The sequence below is a fragment of the Anomaloglossus baeobatrachus genome, chromosome 7, assembly GCF_048569485.1.
Source record: "Anomaloglossus baeobatrachus isolate aAnoBae1 chromosome 7, aAnoBae1.hap1, whole genome shotgun sequence".
Classification (NCBI taxonomy): Eukaryota; Metazoa; Chordata; class Amphibia; order Anura; family Aromobatidae; genus Anomaloglossus; species Anomaloglossus baeobatrachus.
Window position 1 is genome coordinate 218,085,638 of NC_134359.1, and position 21,830 is coordinate 218,107,467.

At 43.6% G+C, this 21,830-nt stretch overlaps 1 protein-coding gene across 1 annotated transcript in view; it reads left to right on the forward strand.

The window, feature by feature from the left end:
- Window positions 1-21,830, forward strand: part of LOC142245290 (4-aminobutyrate aminotransferase, mitochondrial-like) — a 118,825-nt gene that overhangs the window by 88,237 nt on the left and 8,758 nt on the right. The window contains exon 13 of the mRNA XM_075317901.1: window positions 9,982-10,128. Coding sequence (XP_075174016.1) covers window positions 9,982-10,128 — 147 coding nt within the window. The remainder of the gene's footprint in view (window positions 1-9,981; window positions 10,129-21,830) is intronic.

The following is a 21,830-nucleotide window of genomic DNA, read 5'->3' on the forward strand; positions in this document are numbered from 1 at the left end:
CTTGTCCGAAGAGTCAAGGCTAACACAAGGACAACAAGGAAGGAGCTCCGGGAAGATCTCATGGCAGTGGGGACATTGGTTTCAGTCAATACCATAAGTAACGTACTCCACCGCAATGGTCTCCGTTCCAGACGAGCCCGTAAGGTACCTTTACTTTCAAAGCGTCATGTCAAGGCTCGTCTACAGTTTGCTCATGATCACTTGGAGGACTCTGAGACAGACTGGTTCAAGGTTCTCTCGTCTGATGAGACCAAGATCGAGATCTTTGGTGCCAACCACACACGTGACGTTTGGAGACTGGATGGCACTGCATACGACCCCAAGAATACCATCCCTACAGTCAAGCATGGTGGTGGCAGCATCATGCTGTGGGGCTGTTTCTCAGCCAAGGTGCCTGGCCATCTGGTCCGCATCCATGGGAAGATGGATAGCACGGCCTACGTGGAGATTTTGGCCAAGAACCTCCGCTCCTCCATCAAGGATCTTAAGATGGGTCGTCATTTCATCTTCCAACAAGACAACGACCCAAAGCACACAGCCAAGAAAACCAAGGCCTGGTTCAAGAGGGAAAAAATCAAGGTGTTGCAGTGGCCTAGTCAGTCTCCTGACCTTAACCCAATTGAAAACTTGTGGAAGGAGCTCAAGATTAAAGTCCACATGAGACACCCAAAGAACTTAGATAACTTGGAGAAGATCTGCATGGAGGAGTGGGCCAAGATAACTCCAGAGACCTGTGCCGGCCTGATCAGGTCTTATAAAAGACGATTATTAGCTGTAATTGCAAACAAGGGTTATTCCACAAAATATTAAACCTAGGGGTTGAATAATAATTGACCCACACTTTTATGTTGAAAATTTATTAAAATTTAACTGAGCAACATAACTTGTTGGTTTGTAAGATTTATGCATCTGTTAATAAATCCTGCTCTTGTTTGAAGTTTGCAGGCTCTAACTTATTTGCATCTTATCAAACCTGCTAAATCTGCAGGGGGTTGAATACTACTTGTAGGCACTGTATAGATATATATTATAATCTCATGCTAGGTATGGGGAAATACCAAGCAATCTACGAAAGGGAAGGGAGACCCTGTGTCAAGGGAAGGGGGGGGGGATGGTGACTTCTGACCAAGCCTGCCGCTGGGCCTTGGCTTCCCTCACCGACTTGGCCCTAGGCTGACCCTGATTTGGGCCCTTTGTAAGGAACGGATGGTATGAGCTGTTCGTCAACCCCACTAGGACCTAAAGGACACACAGGGATATCAAACGAGGGAAAATAACAAACAACTTCTCTCTAAGAAGATTCAGGGAGATGACTGCATAATGCAACAAAGTTTACTCCAGAGGATTGCAAGCCAACTGTTTTCACTCAGGATCTGTAGGTAGTTAGAGGTATCACCAACAAAGACCAGAAGGGAATGAGAGAATTTAAGGACACAAACAGAAGTGCTGATGGAAACAGCTGAAAGGGTGAGGAACTCCGCAGGGTCCTAAAAGGAAAGGGATGAACCCCAAGCAAAGGAGATACATAAGATACCATATATACATCAATCAGAAATAATAGAAAGTCTGGGAGGAGTTTGTGCAGCCAAACGCTGCGACCTGCTATATCCAGACACCACAAGACTGTCACCTATGACAATATATATTATGTTTACTACTTTTTGAACAGTGATGGCACAAAACCGTTTTCGTTTTATCACATTTTAAGAGTCATTACTTTTATTATTTTTATCATCCATATCTGATGACTTGTATCTTGCCAAGTCATATTTTTTTTTATTAACCATTTTCAATTACCTGTAAATTATTGATTAACTTGTATTACTCTTATTTTAGGGGGAGGTGGAAAAAAAACATTTTTGCTGATATTTTATGTTTTTATTTTATGTTCCCATATGTCAGAACTAATATATAAATATAAAAATATATATATTGCCTTATTCTGTCTGTCTTGCTCCAAAATGATGTCATTACAGTGACAACCGTCGCCACAGCGCGTGCGCTAAAGAGCCTGCGACCAACAGCTCAACTAAGGCTCCCTGCACACGTAACCAGGGTACACATGGGGTCCTAAGCAAAGTGTTTGCTTAGTTACCCGATATTTACCCTGGCTACGTGTGCAAGGAACCTAACTGAACAGCCCGAACTATGGGCCGACACTTCCCCGTTTTGCTTCCCCCCCCACACTTCGCATGTATAACACACACACACACACACACACACACACACCTGGATAGTCACCTGTCCCCAGCCATGCAGTCCCCAGCACTGACGTCCGCAGCGCCATGGCCCCGCTCGGCTCCACCCACCCCGCACTCCGCCCCCCCCAGCACACATTAGGATGCTTTCACACTTGCGTTGTGAGGCATCCGTCAGTGCGTTGTGTGACGGATGCATTGCAAATAGTGTGCTAATAAAGTAACGGATTCCTGTAAAATAACATTTTGTGGTTTTTTTTTTTAATGTTTCGCCGGGAAAATGATATTTGCGGTCGAGAAGAGAGAGAGAGGTAACCGCAAATCCCCTGAGTGACCGCAGTGAGCAGAGATGTAGCAGAGCTGAAAGCGTCGTGGGACCTCTGTGGATTACGTCGGACCTGGAGGGGTATTTGGGGGTTTAATAAAGTGGTGAAAGAGGGGTTTTTTTGTCTTTTATTCCAAATAATGGATTTTTCGTTTCGTGTGTGTTTATTTTCTTTAACTTACAGGTTAATCATGGAAGGGGTCTCGGGGAGACGCCCGTCATGATTAACCTAGGACTTAGTGGAAGTTATGGGCTGCTGCCATTAACTCCTTATTACCTCGATTGCCACCTCACCAGGGCAATTTGGGATGAGCTGGGAAGAGTCCCGGGACTGTCGCATCTAATGGATGCAGCAGTTCCGAGCGGCTGCTGGCTGATATTGTTAGCCTGGGGGGCTCCCCATAACGTGGGACTCCCCTTCCTGAGAATACCAGCCTTTAGCCGTGTGGCTTTATCTTGGCTGCTATCAAAATTGGAGGGGACAGCACGTTTTTTTTTTATTTTATTTATTTTACTGCATGATATAGACCCACCTACCGGCAGCTGTGATTGGTTGCAGTGAGAGAGCTGTCACTCAGTGTGGGGGCGGGTCTGACTGCAACCAATCATAGGCGCCGGTGGGCGGGGGAAGTAGGGAATACGAGATTGAATAATGAGCGGCCGGCATTTTCAAAAGAGGAAAAGCCGTCGGAGCTTTCTGACAGCCGTTCAGAGCCGCGCCCGTGATCGGTGAGTATGAGAGAGGGGGGGAGGGAGGGGAGAGACCAGGAGTGATTTTAAACGATTTAGATCGTTCTGCTGGACATGCTGAGCATGCTCAGTAGAACGTGACGGAATTTGTCAGCGGAATCCGCCACCATAGACAATCATTAGACACCTTGGCGGATTTCAACGGAATCTGTCAATGTGCGTTATTTTAACGACCCAAAAAACGCTACATGTAGCGCTCCCTCCACCCAACGTTGCGTCAAAATAACAACTCAGTGTCGTCCAGCGGATGCAACGCAGACACTTGTGTTACAGTACTTCGTCAATACAAGTCTATGGAGAATAGCGCACTGCGTTAACGGACTGCGCTGTTCTCCATAGTGGCGGATTGCGCTGAACGCAAGTGTGAAAGCGCCCTTACCCCGCAGGATGGGGGCACATGTCAGGATGGTGGCTGCACCACGATGGGGGGCACATACCAGCATTGGGCCACATCACAGCATCAGCATATTTTTACTTAACTTTACACTGTTTATGGCCTTCTTTCATTACAAGCCATGGACATCATTAAACATTAGACTCCTCTATTAAAACTGTTCCTTCTGTTGTTTGTCATTTTAAAACCAATAAACAATTATAAGAATACTAAATAAAACTTAAACTATCCAGTCCATTCATTACCTTATTATTCAATCTGCTAACCTACATACACATTCTAGACTACCTGATACGTTAGAATCGGGCCACCTTCTAGTGTGTGTGTGTGTGTGTGTGTGTGTATAGATAGATAGATAGATAGATATAGAGAGAGAGAGATATTTACAGTGCAGACCAAAAGTTTGGACACACCTTCTCATCTCTGGAACAACTGTTAAGAGGAGACTTTGTGCAGCAGGCCTTCATGGTAAAATAGCTCCTAGGAAACCACTGCTAAGGACAGGCAACAAGCAGAAGAGACTTGTTTGGGCTAAAGAACACAAGGAATGGACATTAGACCATTTGAAATCTGTGCTTTGGTCTGATGAGTCCAAATTTGAGATCTTTGGATCCAACCACCGTGTTTTTGTAGAAAAGGTGAATGGATGGACTCTACATGGCTGGTTCCCACCGTGAAGCATGGAGGAGGCGGTGTGATGGTGTGGGGGTGCTTTTCTGGTGACACTGGGATTTATTCAAAATTGAAGACATACAGAACCAGCATGCCTACCACAGCATCTTGCAGCAGCGTGTTATTCCATCCGGTTTGCGTTTAGTTGGACCATCATTTATTTTTCAACAGGACAATGACCCCAAACACACCTCCAGGCTGTGTAAGGGCTATTTGACTAAGAAGGAGAGTGATGGGGTGCTACGCCAGATGACCTGGCCTCCACAGTCACCAGACCTGAACCATGGTTTGGGGTGAGCTGGACCGCAGAGTGAAGGCAAAAGGTCCAACAAGTGCTAAGCATCTCTGGGAGCTCCTTCAAGGCTGTTAGAAAACCATTTCCGGTGACTACGTCTTGAAGCTCATCAAGAGAATGCCAAGACTGTGCAAAGTAGTAATCAAAGCAAAAGGTGGCTACTTTGAAGAACCTACAATATAAGACATATTTCCAGTTGTTTCACACTTTAAGTATTTCATACCACATGTTTTAATTCATAGTTTTGATGCCTTCAATGTGAATCTTCTTTATTTTCAGGACTCTGAAAATTGTAAACTATTTGAATGAGAAGACGTGTCCAAACTTTTGGTCTGTAATATAAAATGCACCCTTTGCAGTCCAGCACCTCATCATAGTGTAAAATTCCTTTGGTTTTAGAGGTGGAAATGAGCCCCCTTACCTCCTGGGTCTTTGTTGCACCATTGATATGTCCACACGTAGACTGCGGCATCTCAGGGGTTATTGATGTCCTGCTGGGTCTTCCATGTAAATGTTGATGTTTAGTACAGCATCACACAGTGTCTATGACACACTTAAAGGGAACCTATAAAAAACTTTAACTCCCCCAAGTTATTTGATTGCTTGTGTAGCACTTTTAAAAATAAGCCAGTCAAAACCTTTTTGACCCTCAAAACACTGCTCCATCAGCAAAGAAATCACATTTTGAAGTTGTATCTGGAATTCCTTTCCAGCCTGCCGATGCACTTCTAGCTTCTCAGACTCGCGCTGTGTTTCCTGCAAAGCAGCAGCCTCCCCTGGCTGTATGACACATCCGTGACCGTGAACCATAGCAAAGGACTTGTCAGAAAGCCAGAAGAGGGTGCTGCTAGGTAGGGAATACCGGGTGAGGCTGAGAAGCTAGAAGTGCATCTTCACCCTACCGTGCACTTCCAGACACAACTTCAAAATGTGATTTCTTGTTGCTGGAGCAGTGGTTTGGAGTTATAAAGGGCTAAACAGCCATAATAATGGTTTTGGGGGGTAAAGGTTTCTGACAGGTTCACAGTTAAACTTCAGCTGACTTTTTTAAAACTGATGTTAAAGAGCTGATTGGAGAGATTTGATGTACAAATATACAGAGCAGTCAGGTTCTTAAAGAAACATATACCACACACAGTGAGGGGTATTTTTCTTGTTACATGAGCCAAATAATGATCTTTCATAACTGGAAGGAGCATTTTGATGAATTTGGTGCAATTAAAGACTATCTAGACCAGGGGTCTCGAACTCGGCTGGGTGTATGGGCCGCACAGAGGAAAAAAATAATTTGGGGGGCCGCACTCTTTGCAGGACAAAGTGACATTTTTATTGGTACTAATATATAATTTATATATTTTTTACACACCTTTGGATCACTGATTTTTGAACATTTTTCACTTATTTATTATAAAAAAAATGTGCACATTCTTTGTTTAAATATAAAAAAAAATAAAATTTTGATGGTAAAAAAAAAAAAAGCCATGCCTTATTTTGAGTTTGTTTTTTTTTTTTTTCCACATATTATCCCTTTCTTGTAACTAATAGTGTTACAATTAGCACTATATAGAAATTTTGGCCAACATCTTTTCGTAATGTTCCCCATCTTGTTGTAATGTGCCAATCCTTGTCCCATTGTAGTATTGTGCCCATCCTACAGTAATGTGCTCATCCTTGTTCCCATCCTACGCTAATGTCCCCATCTTATCGTAATGTGCCCATCCTATAGTAATGTGTTCATCCTTGTCCCCATCCTATAGTAATTTCCCCAACCTATAGTAATTTGCCCATCCTGTAGTAATGTGTCCATCCTTGTCCCCATGTTATAGTAATGTTCCCATCTTTGTCCCCTTGTAGCAATCGCCCTATCCTGTAGTACTGTCCCCATCCTATAGTTGTCCATCCTGTAGTAATGTGTTCATCCTTGTTCCCATCCTACAGTAATGTGCTCATCCTTGTTCCCATCCTACGCTAATGTCCCCATCCTGTAGTAATGTCCCCAGCCTTGTCCCCATCTTATCATAATGTGCTCATCCTGTAGTAATGTGTTCATCCATTTCCCCAACCTATAGTAATTTGACCATCCTGTAGTAATGTGTCCATTCTTGTCCCCATGTTATAGTAATGTTCCCCATCCTTTTGCCCTTGTAGCAATATCCCTATCCTGTAGTACTGTCCCCATCCTATAGTTGTCCTACAGTAATAGTAATGTCCCCAGCCTTATCCCTATCCTATCGTAATGTTTCCCATACTTGTCCCTTTGTAGTAATGTCCCTATCCTGTAGTACTGTGCCCATCCTAGTTCACATCCTATAGTAATGTGTCCACCTTGTCCCCATCCTATAGTAATGTCCTCAGCCTTGTCCCTATCCTATAGTAATGTGCCCACCTTGTCCCCATTCTATAGTAATGTCCCCAGCCTTGTCCCCATTCTATAGTAATGTCCCCAGCCTTGTCCCCATTCTATAGTTATGTCCCCATCCTTATTACTATCCTATAGTAATGTTTCCCATACTTGTCCCCTTGTAGTAATGTCCCTATCCTGTAGTACTGTGCCCATCCTAGTCCCCATCCTATAGTAATGTGCCCATCTTGTCCCCATCCTATAGTCATGTGGTGGCGGCTGAAAGGGGGCAGTGGTGCTATAACTTACCGATCGCTCACCTCAGCTTCCACAGAAGCCAGAGTGAAGCTGAGGGGAGCGGTCTCCGGCCCCAGATCCACAGTGATTGGAGAGATCAGTCACAAGGCCGGTCTCTCCAATCAGAGCTGGAGGTGGGTGAAACAGAGGTCACCCAGCTCCAGCCAATGATCAGGGCTGTAGTTGCACTGATCATGGCTGGATTTCAATGTTTCAACCATTTTCAATGGTTGAAACATTACAGTGGCTATGATTGCCTGAGCAGCGTTCGTCAGCCAATCACAGCCTCCGTAGAACCGGGGAGGAGACACCACCCCTCCTCCCCGAATCTAAGGTATTTGCATCTTGAAAAATGATCGCAGCCACCGGGGCTCCAGGGCCGCGATTTTGCCATGACGTACTGGGTGCCATGGGAGCCATGACGTACCCAGTACGTCATAGGTTGCTAAGGGGTTAATGTGCCGTCCTTTACATACACACACAAAAAAAAACAAACACCATTGTTCTCACCTGTCCCGAGTTCCCTCGGCTGCCTCATCTCTGCTTCTTGCTGTCTACAGGCCCGTGCCCCCGATGACTATCGCGGCAGGGGCTGCAGCCACTGTCAGCAATTTATGTCAGATGATTGTTTTGCCGGCGCTGCATGCGCAGCTGAGGTCAGGCAGTTTCCATTGGAGGAATAGTTGTGCACAGAGCGCTGGACTCTGAGAGCGCAGCGCCGGCAAAACATTCAACTGACATAAAGTGCAGACAGTGGCTGCGGGCGGCCCCTGCATCGGCCGCGATAGTCAACAGGGGCACGGGCCTGAGGGCCGCACGAAGCAGCCTGAGGGGCCGCATGCGGGCCGCGTGTTTGAGACCTCTGATCTAGACTAAGTTTACCCTGTCTAAAGATTATACAGTATGATAAACAGGCCCATAAATGCTTCTATGGGGATGTCTCTATTGAAGAGCATAAATTTATTAGGTTTTTTACATTACTGTGGCGTACCATGTGATGTACACAGTAGGAGTCTACAGCCGTTTTCTAAGAATTCCCAGTGTATATGTGGAAAATAAATTAATAGTGTGACATGAACCTAAACGAACATTCTGCAAAAAGGGAAAGCAATATTCATCCTGAAGAGAGATCTAGGCATTGATCGCTTTGTGAGGACTCAATGATTTTCTTATCTTATGGCTGCAGCTGGTGAAAGTGAAATAATTCCTTGGTATAGACAACTTAATAGAGCTTACTCCTTCCCGCCAAGGTTGTATGATGGTCGCATTCGAGGCATAAATGAATGCAGCCAGCATAATAGCAAATGTCCGCGTGACATATGATCGTGATATATATATATATATATATATATATATATATATATATATATATATATATATATATATATATATATATATATATATATATATATAATATATTATAATCTCACTTCAACAGAAAGTTCTCATCAAATCATGAACTCCGCTGAATATTAATAAGTGCCAGAGTAGTGAAATCGGGTGTCTGCCGCCCTGCCACCAGAAAGTCCAGATGATGATTAATTTAAAGTTCTTTTATTCAGGTCAATGCTGTTCAGGGAGCTCAGTCTCCATCAGGACATATAAGAATGTCATGATGGAGACTGAGTTCTCTGAAACTCGTTGACCTGAATTTCAGAGAACTCAGTCTCCTTCATCATGGCATTCTTCGCCTGCACCCCGCTGATGAAGCTTTGGCGACACGCGCGTCCGGGTTGAAGGACACTCGCCCACCTACCTCTGAACCACCTTTGATTGACCCTTACCATGGGTAAGTCTGCAAACTGCTGTTTGGTGACTTGACTTTTTGACCATTTGGTGTTTCCCCTATACATTTTTTGCACTGGCTATGTATACTATTTCCTTGCTAGGGATATGATGGGTCTAATTTAGGTGGTTCTTTAGTGGGTGAGCGTGTGATGAATCCACCTTACCTCATGTGTTTAATTCATGGAAAATGATTTTTACCTTTCTGTAATATAATAAAATTTTGGTATTTTTTAAAAATGAATGAGTCTCCTATACGTGTTTTTCACAGATGTTGAGAATGAATTGGGAGTATATTCTATAATATCTGTTCATATGGGGATTGCAATATAGCCTATTAGGATGAAATTACCATATAGTACTATCCCCCTTTCATCTGTGCTATTTATGATCATGGCATTCTTGAATGTCCTGATGGAGACTGAGCTCTCTGAAACGTGTTGGCCTGAATAAAAGAACTTTAAATTAACCAACGTCTGAACTTTCTGGTGACAGCGCGGCATACACCCGATTTCTCTACTCTGGCATTGATTTCCATACACCCGGGGCTGCGGCGGCCGCCATTTCTGAAGCATAATTAGGAGTTGTGACTGGCACAACCCTAATTACTGAGTTTATGCGCCTTGATCTCTTCACTTTCTTTGCCTGGTAAGACCCTATTCTGCTCTTGTATCCGTAGTTTTGAATATTAATAAGTAAGAGGCCAATAGAGAAAGTCTGGGGACCAGAGCCGCAAGCTCTCACCATGTTAGTTATAAGTCTGGTGGAAATGAATAGCATTTATATTAGTATCGCAGTCTGGGCTGATGGTTTTATGAGTGTTGTATCCTAGTCAGAGAAGCCCAACAAGTGAATATGAATATTGTGTTACTTATTGATTGCTGTTTAATTACTTCCAGTATTTTGTCTCTTGTACACCATTAGCCATATCGAATTTTTAACACCTGGCTTGGGGACCCCTCCAAAACCCTGTTATTAGCTGAAGTTCTAAACGTCATTAAGCGTGAAGACCTCTTAAACAACGCTGTCCAAGCAGGAAAAGCTCTTCTAGATGGACTTCTAGATTTCCAGGTGAGCATTCTCTGCAAAATTCTTTTACATCTATTTAATTTTAAAGGTTTTGCTTACTTTTAAGTGGGTTGTTTCAGGAAAAAGGTGTGTCAGACACTTTGCTCTCATAATCTCACATAGCTCTGTAGTGAGATCAGAACTAACCAGAGTACAGCAGAAGTAAATTTGCCTCATTATAAGTACAAACCTATTTGTAACTGCATCTTTCCTCTTACAGTGTTTGAGCCTCCATCTCCCAGGCAGCCATTTGGGGAGATGGTGGGGGGTGCGGCGACTAACAGTAGTGTGAGAGGACAACTGCTAATGTGCTGAGAGAAGGTTCATCTTTGCCGTTCTGTGTTTGTTATAATCGGGCACAGCTCTGCAGCAAAGCTTCCAGCACTTTGAGAAAACAATGTTGCTAGAAATGTTTGTAATGAAAAAACAAAAAAATGAGCCAGAGTATAACTGCAGAGGGGAGCAAATGCTGGGCCGACAGGGCTCTGCTCTACTTCAACAGACTGAGCCTGTGTTAGTGATCCGCCTCAGACTGGGGATGCGACACTTGTCGGCCTTCAGGGGAGCGTTCACCTCCACGCAGCCGGTCACCATCGCAGATTTGAGAAGGCAACACATCACACAGCGGGTATCTTTACAAAACCACATGGAACAGTTGTTCCATGCTGGCGCTGTTCCCTGGGGTACTTTTTCTGCCTTGCCCTCGCCTTGGCTAGCCTTCTAGCAGCCGAGCTCAAGCCTCTACTTGACTGTGCTCTTGTCTCCGTGGCTACCCGTGTCCAGACACTACCTCAGAGAGCTTCACTAGGCCCGTCCCAAGGTGAGCTGTAGGCTCCGGATACACGGAGGATACCTCTGGGTTCCCGGACGAACCCAAGTTACCAAGCACCGTCCACACACCAGGAACCCCTCTGCAGAACTACCTTCTCTCAGGCCTATCTTTCTAGCCAACCCTCTGGCTCCCTGTTACCTCAGGAACCAGGAAGTACCTACTACACTATGCATATAATATGCATCTGACATCTTACATTTAAATGGGACCTGTCAGGTGCAATATGCACCCAGAACCATGAGCAGCTCTGAGTGCATATTGCTAATCCCTGCCTAACCGTCCATATATACACTAGCATAGATAAAGGGATATTTAGAAAAAGTATTTTTATTGAGGCCAAGGACTAGTCGAAAGGGCGTGAGTTCCCTTGGCTAGTCGGCCCCATTAGCATGTTAGTACGCTCACAGGGGCGTGCTAAACATGCTAATAAATGTGCAGCGCCGCTGCTCATACCTCAATCTTGATGCTGGCCGGCAGAGGATGGATGCGCTCTGCGCATGATCCAGAGTCCCATGGACCTCTGGTCATGCGCACTGTACCTCACTGAAGCCAGGAAGCTTACACCCGGCATCAATTTAGTGTGCATTATCGGAAGTCCAGTGGACTCCTCATCATGTGCAGTGCCCATCCATCCTCCTCCGGCCGCCATGAAGTCAGGGATGTGCGGCGAAGCTGCGCATTCATTAGCATGTTAACACGCCCCTATGGGCATACTAACATGCTAAGGGGGCTGACTAGCCAAGAGAACTAACGCCCTTGTGACTAGTCCCTGGCCTCATTAGCATATAAGAAACTATCTTTAGAAATACTTTTTTTTTTTTTTTTTTTTTAAAGATCTCTTTATCTATACTAGTATATACAGGGACAGTTAAGCAGGGATTAGCAATATGCACCCAGAACTGCTCGTGATTCTGGGTTCATACAGGAGCTGACAGGTTCCCTTTAACCATCATAGGAGTGGGATAATCTGACCACCTCCAACACAATAGTAAAGGCAACTCCACACTTGGCAATTTGCCAGACAAAACGCAACAGAAAAACACATTAATGAGAATTTACCCTATAGTGTGTAAATAATAGCAGTACATGTAAATAACATAAGGTACTTTGTTAACACTATTTGATCAGAAAGCGTAAACGCCATCTCGCTGCGACAAGGTGTACTCAGTTGCAGGGCTGTGGAGTCGGTAAGCCAAACCTCCGACTCCTCAATTTTCCTTGCTCCGACTCAGACTCCCACATATATTGCTTATATGTAAGTGAAAAATTTATTGTAGTACAATGTGAACATCAAACATTTAATCATGTTTATGATACAATAATCAAGATAGAACATAAAATTTATTGGAATACAACTTTAGAACACAAAAAACTGTAATAAATTCTAAATATGTACTACACTGTCATATAGATTAATTACATAGTTTTATAGATAGTTTTATATATATATATATATATATATATATATATATATATATATATATATATATATATATATATATATATAAAACTAACTAATGTAAGTGGTAAAAAAACAGCTTTCAACAAAAATATACTAAACATTTGTGCAGTCTATGAATTTGTTCTAAGAAATAGAATTGCCTCCATCAGATATTCCTTCGCAGATGACCTAAAATCTGACCTAATAATTTTAAGGCTAGAGAACAACCTCTCTACAGTAACTTGGGTTGGAGGCAAAGCCGTAACCACGTGGGCAACATCTCTAACAATTTCCGGGTATAATGGAATTGCCTCATGCACAGTCAGTTTTGATGAACAGTTTAATTTTTCTATTTCTGTGAGAGCAAGTAAAATATAAATATGGTCAATCTGCTTACTATAGGAGATGGAGTGAAATCTTTTTCCTTATGGCAACGCTTTGCCTGTTCCAGGTCATCCAAATACTTTTCAAAGTTAAACTCATCTGATGAGGATGAAGATATGGCAGCAGTAGCACTGTCAGGACCCAAGTGCTCTTGCGCCTGGCAGTCCTGTAGCCGCTCATCCTAACTGCTACCTCAGTGAGAGCTTCTTTTCCTTTTAGTAAGCTGTTGATCATCAAGCAGTATACGATGACTTGGGTCTACATAAACAGCTGCCAGAAGAATTTTATTTTCCAATAGCTGTGTCTCTCTCCGTTTCATTGAAGCAGAAATACCATCTGCGAATAAACCTCCTCTTTGGGACAGGCAAAATAGCAAGTTCTTCCACTCTCTTATGAAAATGCCAGGAGTTAAATCCTCAGCTTGTAATTTTTTAGTCACGGTAAATGGGTGATTAAGCAATTCCTTCAATTCAGCCACCTGTGTCCATTGACCTTCATTTAGAATTACCTGACGGTTCGCCATATCTATAAGAAACTGTTTTAGTTCAAGCAATCTCTCAATCATTAAATAAGTGCTGCCCCATCGAGTGGCTTGATCGACATTGCCCCTTTCCCAACACGTCTCTTCAAGATGGAATCAATTTTAGGGGTTCTGGAGGCAATAACCAATTTCCTCACTTTTCCAATCAGATTTCCAGCATGTCCCTCTTGCAGACTCTCTCTTATTGCCAGCTGCAGCGTGTGCACAATACAGCACATGTGATGAATTTGAAAGTGTTTTGAAGCAGCTTTAACAAGATCATCTAAATTCTAAAGTATCATTTTGCTGTTCTTTCTGTTGTAATATCTGTTTGTTCTTGTTCTTGTTTGTTGTTGTTCTTCAGTTACATGATCAACACTGTGGCTCCATCTCACACATACTGAATCCTAAATTTTCTTCTAGCTGTTGTTCATTACTCTCATTCATCAGTTTAATTTTACTTATCATGTTTGAAGCATTGTCCATTATTTTCCTAATCTGCTTTTGCTATTGAAAACCTTATTTATGAGCTCAAAAACCTTTCAGGTAATGTGGTTTTTTAAAAAGCTGATCTGCTTTTGCAGCTGAAAAACGTATCCTCAAAAAAACCGCTGTGTGTGAATGTAGCCTTAGATCAGGAATAGAACAACCATTTATAGGACATTCCATAACTTTCCCAAATTCATATGAAAAAATATTCAGCACATTCTGCATTGAACTACTGTACACAATTTATTATATATTTTAGGAGTCAGTCCATTTTATACAGACTCCGACTCCACCAAAATGAACACAGACTCCAACTCCACAGCCCTGCTCAGTTGCACAGATAAAGGCTTGTCTGCTGAGGCCAGGCAGGGCGGTCATGTGGCAGAGTAACACGTCACCACCTCAGCACGGCAAATAGCGCCTGGAATGGCACACAGTGCCTATTGGTTTCTCTGCTGTATTCTTGGAATAGTTGCAGTTGCGCTGTATTCGCACTAATAAGATGGGTGTAATGATGAAGAATGATACTATTAGCGATATTAATGGTGAGAATTATTACACACGATACCTAATGTTCCTCCTCTGTTGAAACTTGGATAAAATCCACAATCTGCAGCTCGTGCCATAGAATTTTCTCTTTTTTTTTTTATTTTAAGACCCTGGTTTTTTTTCTTTAGATTTATTGCTGCAGTAAGTGATTGTGCCTTGCGCAGCCTGCAGCCTCTTCCGCAGTGCCTGTTTACTTCCATTCAGAACCCTTCATAGTCCATTGAGCTGTAACAAAAACACGGTGCAGTCAGATAATGGCTTATTGATTTGTGTATTCTGGCCCTGCATTATACGACTTATAATCCGATGGTTGGCTTCCCTTTATGTGCTAGATACAAGCACATCTACTGCTGTCCTGTCTGCCATGAAGGATGGATTTCAAGGTGCCATAGTACCGGAGAATAGACGTTATAGCTTAGCATGTTCACAGATTGTCCTTTTCAACCTGGAAAGAGAAATTATACGTATATATAATGTACTATACTGTGCAAACGTTTTAGGCAGATGTGGAAAGTAAGAAAGTGGTAAAAATAAGTATATTAGCATATTTTTTCTCAATTAAAATTCAAAATGAACAAAAGAGAACTCTAAATCCATATTTGGTGTGACCACCCTTTATCCAATGCAATATCAAAGCATCAGTTCTTCAAGGCACACTTGCCCACAGTTTTTGAAGGAACTCAGAAGATCTAGCGTTGGCTCTCCAGATGTTTGGAACAACCTCCCTGCCGTGAATGTAGACTTTTGCAAATCCTCCTGTCTCTTCATGTAATCCCATAGAGACTATATGATGTTGAGATCAGGGGTCTGTGGGGTCAGATCATGACTTCCAGGACTCCTTGTTCTTCTTTACTTTGTACTTCTTTACATTGTCTGTATGTTTGTGGGTGCTGACCTTTTACAAAGTAAATTTCAAGCCAATAAGTTGCCTCCCTGATAGTAGTGCATGATGAAGTATCTTACTTTTTTTTTTTCCAACTGAGGACCCCATTAATCTTAACCAAATTCCGCTGCACTGAAGCTGCAAACTTGCAAGTAACCTCCCTTACACTTCACTGATACCCACAGACATTCATTATTGCACCGAACTCCAGCCCTTCAAATTCCCATTTGTTAAAGCTAATTTTTTCACATTTTGACTTATCCAGTGTAGAGCACCGGCTGCCTTTTTTCTGCACCCCAGTTCCTCTGTTTTTGTTCATATTTGAGTCACTTGACCTTTTTTCATATGGAAGGTACTTTTTTTGGCCTCAATTCTTCCATGCGGATCACTTTTGGCCAGATATCTTCAAACATTAGAGGGTTGTATCTTGGACCAACTTGTGCTGATGGCACTGATGGACATCTTCCTTTTTGAAGAGTACAGTGGAACCTTGGTTAACGAGAACAATCCGTTTTGGGAGTGTGCTTGTTAACCAAGTTGCTCGTTCAGCAAAGCAAGATTTCTCATAGGAAATCATTGCAATGCAGACAATTCGTTCCACAACTTGTTAAATGTCCCATCCTGGTCCCCTATTGTGCCATTCCACACACGTACAAACACGCATGCACACGCACATATTATGCTCACCTTACCTTCCATCACCAGTGTCCTGGGACTTGCTCTTTGCTAGTACGGGCTGTGTATCGGGTTACCATCACGACGAGGGAGGAACTTCCGCTGCCAGAGCGCTGACGTCAAAGGCAGGAGCCGCTTGCCTCTGATTGGCCAGCGCGCTGCCTCAGAGTAGCGTCTGACAGAGGAAGTTCCTGCCTCGTCGCTATGTTTGCTGATACACATCCTGGAGCGGTGAACTACGGGACCCAGGAGGCCGGCGATGGAACAGAAGGTACACACATTATGCTCACCTTACCTTCCGTTCCATCGCCGGCCTTCTGGGTCTTTTAGTTCACCGCGAGGATGACTTCCTCGTCGCGATGTGCCGGCGATGGAACGGAAGGTAAGGTGAGCATAATACTGTATGTGTGTTTGTGCGTGCTTGTGTGTGTTTGTGTGGACTGCAAGAGCGGGTCAGAGCGCGGTGGATGTATAGAACCGGAAGTGTGTGCGGTGAGTATTTTGCTCGTACAGCAAAGCTTTCTCGTAAAACGAGTTACAAATTTACAGAAAGCTTTGCTTGTTAAGCAAAATTCTCGTTAAGTGGGTTACTCGTTAAGCGAGGTTCCACTGTATTAATGCATGATGTGTCTTTCATCTGGTGTATCCTGTTTCCTTGGCTGACTACCACATCCATAGTCCTCAACATTGCACATTTCTGAATGCTTCTTCAGAAGAACTTGAACCGCCGTATGCTTTGAAATCTTTTCTGGATGAAAGCTTACTGATGCAGTATAACATAAGATATTGATGATAATAATAATGCATTCCTCATACTTCAGACTATAATCCTACTAAATCTCTTACACAAGTAAGTGTCCCTTGAGGAAGTGATGCTGTGTTGTTGTTTAAAAAACAAAGGGTGGTCACACCAAATATTGATTTGATTTATATTTCTCTCTTGTTCATTCAATTTTCATTTTGCCAATTGATAAAAATAAACTATTAATACTTATTTTTTAAAACATTTGTACTGGGCATCATTTTTTCCACATTTACCTATATTTGGCACATGCCTTGGCTGCTATCAATGAGGTTATTAATAGTGGTCTGCTATGCTGAATGCACTTGGGGAACCAAATTCTGAAGATCCACTGCTGACAGCTCAGTTTGAAATTGCTGATCAATGATGTCCCAGACGTTCTTGAAGGGAGGCAAGTCTGGTCATGCTGCAGGCCATGGTGGCACATTTAGGCCATGTAGGCTGCGCCATGAGCCACATGCAGCCTGGTGTTGTAAACTAGTTCCTGGAACACTTTGAAGACATACCATACTCTGGTTTCATGCCCAACCTAATATAACACTGCGCTATTAGTACCTGGAATAAACTTTAAAGGGGTCTGACTCCCATATATTACCACCTCACATCATAAGAAGACATTTATAACACATTGGGCTACAGACCACACATCTAGCTACAGAAACTCCCTTGACCTCACGCCATGGCTCTTAAAAGCCATAATGGTGCAGAGCAAAATGGCAATAGAGGTCTATGCTTTAACAATGGTTACCATTTTTGTTTTGAATGCAATGATAGCCAAAGAACGGTCTAGAGACCACATGGGCAACACCATGAAGAGGCCTTCACAAGGGATCATCACAGTGGTCCTAATTCTAGGTGGGGTGGCAAAGTGAGATTTGTCTAGTTTTTATTTTGGGTACTCTATCAGCTCTGTTACTTTGATTTGTTTGTAGAACAAGTGGTATGGCCATTCCTTTAAACTATTTTTCAATACAATTCCAACCTACATCCATGGACTGTAACGTCTCCTGACTTCTCTCCCTTCTAGCATGTCTGGGTTATCATTTGTTGGCAATTGCAATGAGAACTGCCAGTAGCACATCTTGATGATTTGTGTGCCCAAGTGCGTTCAACATGGCAGAACATTCCTCCAACAGCTATTAATAACTTGATTGCTCGCATGCCAAGGCATGTAAGTGCAAGGATATCTGCATGTAGCTTTGGTCTGCCTTCAGTGGTTAGCGGTGAGCTTTTGTCCGTAGGTATGAGCAATTGTGGAGGTCTTCAACCCCTTCATGACCAAGGACATACCAGTACATCCTAAATCATGTCAGGGTAATCACCGCTAGCTGCTGCGGTGAGCCGGCGGCGATCCCTGCACATATCTGCTGATTTGAACAGCAGGCATGGGTGGATCCGCAATCCTTAGATTGCGCTGTCAAAATGTGACAGCGCGATTTTAAATTGCCTTAAATCACCTTTACCCACCGCCATAGGAGGCCCTGTGACACGATCACGGAGAGTTGATGGTAGCAACGGGTCATATGATGACTCCTGTCACTATCATGACATATTTCCTACCCGACCTGACAGAGCACCGGCTCTAACAGAAACGCTGCATTTTTGATGATCAGAGCTGGGCAGCTTTGATGACGAGAAATGAACAAACGATCACACTGCTGATTATAGTCCCCTAGGGGGACTAGTAAAATAAAAAAAGTTTTAAAAAAATAAAAAAAGTAAACGTTCAAATCACCCCCTGATTCGCACCATTGAAAATTAAACAATAAAGAAAAATATTTATACACATATTTGGTATCGCTGAATTCAGAAATGAACAATATATAAAATCAATTAACCTGATCGGTAAACGACATAGCGGCAAAAATATTCCAAACACCAAAATTACATTTTTTGGTTGTTGCAAATTTTGCGCAAAATGCAATAATGGGCGATCAAAACGTATCATCTGTGCAAAAATGGTACCATTAAAAACTTCAAAACATGTAGAAAAACCAACCAGCACCATAACAGGAATCCAATCAGAGGAAGATAGATAAAAAAGTTTTCGTTTTATTTAGATCATGTTAAAAATACATACAAAAATTAAAAAACATGACCAAAACCTGACATGTTTCGGACCCTGAAACATGGTCCTTACTCGTACCTATGAGTAAGGACCATGTTTCAGGGTCCGAAACTTGTCAGGTTTTGGTCATCTTTTTTAATTTTTGCATGTATTTTTAACATTATGATTTAAATAAAACAGAAAAACTTTTTTTTTTTATCTATCTTCCTGGTTGAATTCCTGTTATGGTGCTGGATACTTTTTGTACATGTTTTGACGTTCGTTCCCCTAGGCCTCCAATCCTGGTAATCCTCCGTGCATCAAAAAACTTTTGACATTCAAGGCATACAACGGTAGGCTGAAAACTTTGTTGTTTTTTTACCATTAAAATCGTCAGCTCAAGACGCAAAAAATAAGCAGGCACTGATCCATAAATCCCAAAAAAATGAGCATGCTATGCGTCACGGAAAATGGCGCAAAAGTGCGCCACTTTTTTTTGGACAAACTTCTGAATTTTTTTTTTAACTCCTAAGATAAAAGTAAACTTATAAATGACTTGAGGCATCACAGTGACACATCATTTTCACAATATAGTGAACACGGTAAATAAAATAACCCAAAAACAATCGTGCAGGCGCACTTTATTTTGCAATTTTTTCGCGCTTGGAATTTTTTTGCAGTTTTCCAGTACACTACATGGTAAAACTTATGGTTTCATTTAAAAGTACAACTTGTTTTGCAAAAAACAAGCCCTCATATGGCAAGATTGACGGAAAAATAAAAAAGTTACGGCTTTTGGAAGAAGGGGAGCAAAAACCGAAAAATCGTCCGGGGGTTAAGGGGTTAAACTTGAGTTCTATCCTGCAAAATTGCAAAAGATGTTCTTCAGCAGCACAATTGTAAACCCCAGCTATAAACAGAACTGTTCACAAAACGTTTTTGCAGCAGGAGGATGTGGTGATCTGTTTGTAGGCCACCTCTGTTCTGTCACCTGCGCTATGTATGTACATGGGGTGGTTACTTCTTTAACCCCATAGCGACGGCCTAACGTCTCAAGACGTCGGAAAAACAGGGTACTTATTCTGTTCCGACGTCTTGAGACGTCAGGCCGGAAAAAGCTTGTAGCGCCCCCCAGTGACGAAAAATCTCGGGGGTTTCAGCTACCGGAGGTAGCTGAGACCCCCAAGATTATGAATCGGGGTGTTTTTTTTGGACCCCGTTAATGCGATCGCCGGTATACACCGTATACCGGCGACAACATTAAAAAAAAAAAAATGGCCGGTAAAATTGATTTATTTCTCATCTGACGTGATCAAACATGTCAGATGAGAAATAAATATAATCCTCTAGTGCCCCCAAAGCCCCCGGTACCGGAGAGTCCCCCCACCACCCCTACCCCCCCTCCGGAAAATCCAAGATGGCGCCGACGCACGCTGAAAACTGCCGCCGCCGCCGGCTCTGTATTCATTTCCCTCCGATCTGAAATGATCAAACATTTCAGATCGGAGGGAAATGTCCTCCCCCTGACCCCTCCTCCGGTACACCGGAGATCTCTGGTCCCCGGAGCCCCCTCCGGTTCTCCAGAGCCGCCTCCCCCCTCCGGAGCGTGGAAAATGGCGGCCGCATTCATCCTACTCTTTCTGCCGCATGTGACACGTCACATGCGGCAGAAAGTTGTCCCCAGGTCCCCCCGTCACCCTCCGTCACCCCCCCCCCAAGCCCCCGGTCATACGTTACCTGTCTGCTGGTGCTCCGGCCCCGCGATCACGCCGCCTCCTTCTCTTGAATGCTGGCGGCGCATGCGCAGACAGCGGCTGTCAGCTGGATCCCTGCAAGCAGGGATCCTGCTGACGTCGCTGATGCACAGGCTCCACTGTGGACCGGGGGAGGGTGAGTGCAGTGATCTGCAGCCACACTCCTCACATGGAGAGGCTGCTGTTCCAGAAAATGGGGGGTACGTTCTGTGAGCGTGCCCCTCATATTCTGGAATGAGGTTACTGCAGGTCACTCTGCCCTAGGTTGGACCGGGGCAGTGTGAGTGCAGTATTCTCAGATTACTGCACCCACACTGCTCATGGAGAGCTTGCTCTTCCAGAAAATGGGGGATACGTTCCCTGAACGTGCCCCCCATATTCTAGAAGATCCAGAGACGGCGTGGGACCTCAAAAATGGATTACAGCGACCGAAATTTATTTATTTACAATAAATTGGTAAAAGAGGAATGTTTCGGGGAGTTTTTTTTCAAATAAATTTTTTTTTTGTCTTTATTTTTTTCTATTTCTTGACTGGGTTAGTGATGTCGGGTATCTGTTCAGATGCCGTGACATCACTAACCCCAGGGCTTGATGCCAGGTGACATTACAGCTGGTATCAACCCCATATATTACCCCGTCTGCCACCGCACCAGGGCGCGGGATGAGCTGGAGCGAAGCGCCAGGATTGGCGCATCTAATGGATGCGCCACTTCTGGGGCGGCTGCGGCCTGCTATTTTTAGGCTGGGAAGAGTCCAATAACCATGGCTCTTCCCACCCTGAGAATACCAGACCCCAGCTGTCTGCTTCACCTTGGCTGGTGATCTAATTTGGGGGGACCCCACGTTTTTTTTTTTTTTTTAAAAAACGCCTGGGGAGCCCTCCAAATTGATCACCAGCCAAGGTGAAGCTGTCAGCTGTGGTTTGCAGGCTACAGCTGTCTGCTTTACCCTAGCTGGCTATCAAAAATAGGGGGGACCCCACGTCGTTTATTTTAATTAATTTTTTGGGGGGCTAAATACAAGGCTAGGCACCCTTTAGTGCCACATGAAAGGCACTAAAGGGCGCCAGCTTAGAATATGCAGGGGGTGGGACGTTATATTTGTTTGACATCTATCCATTCATCCATTGTAGCATTTTAGGCTGTGCGCCCACAATCGGGATTTGCAGCGTTTTGGGCGCAGAGTGTTTTCCCTGCGTCCATAACGCTGCATTGTGCAGTAGAAGCACAGTGGAAGGATTTTTAGAAATCCCATGCCCAATGTGCTTGCCCAATGTGCTTCTTTTCTCCGCCACATAAACTGACCTGTGGCGCAGCTTCCCGAGCCTCA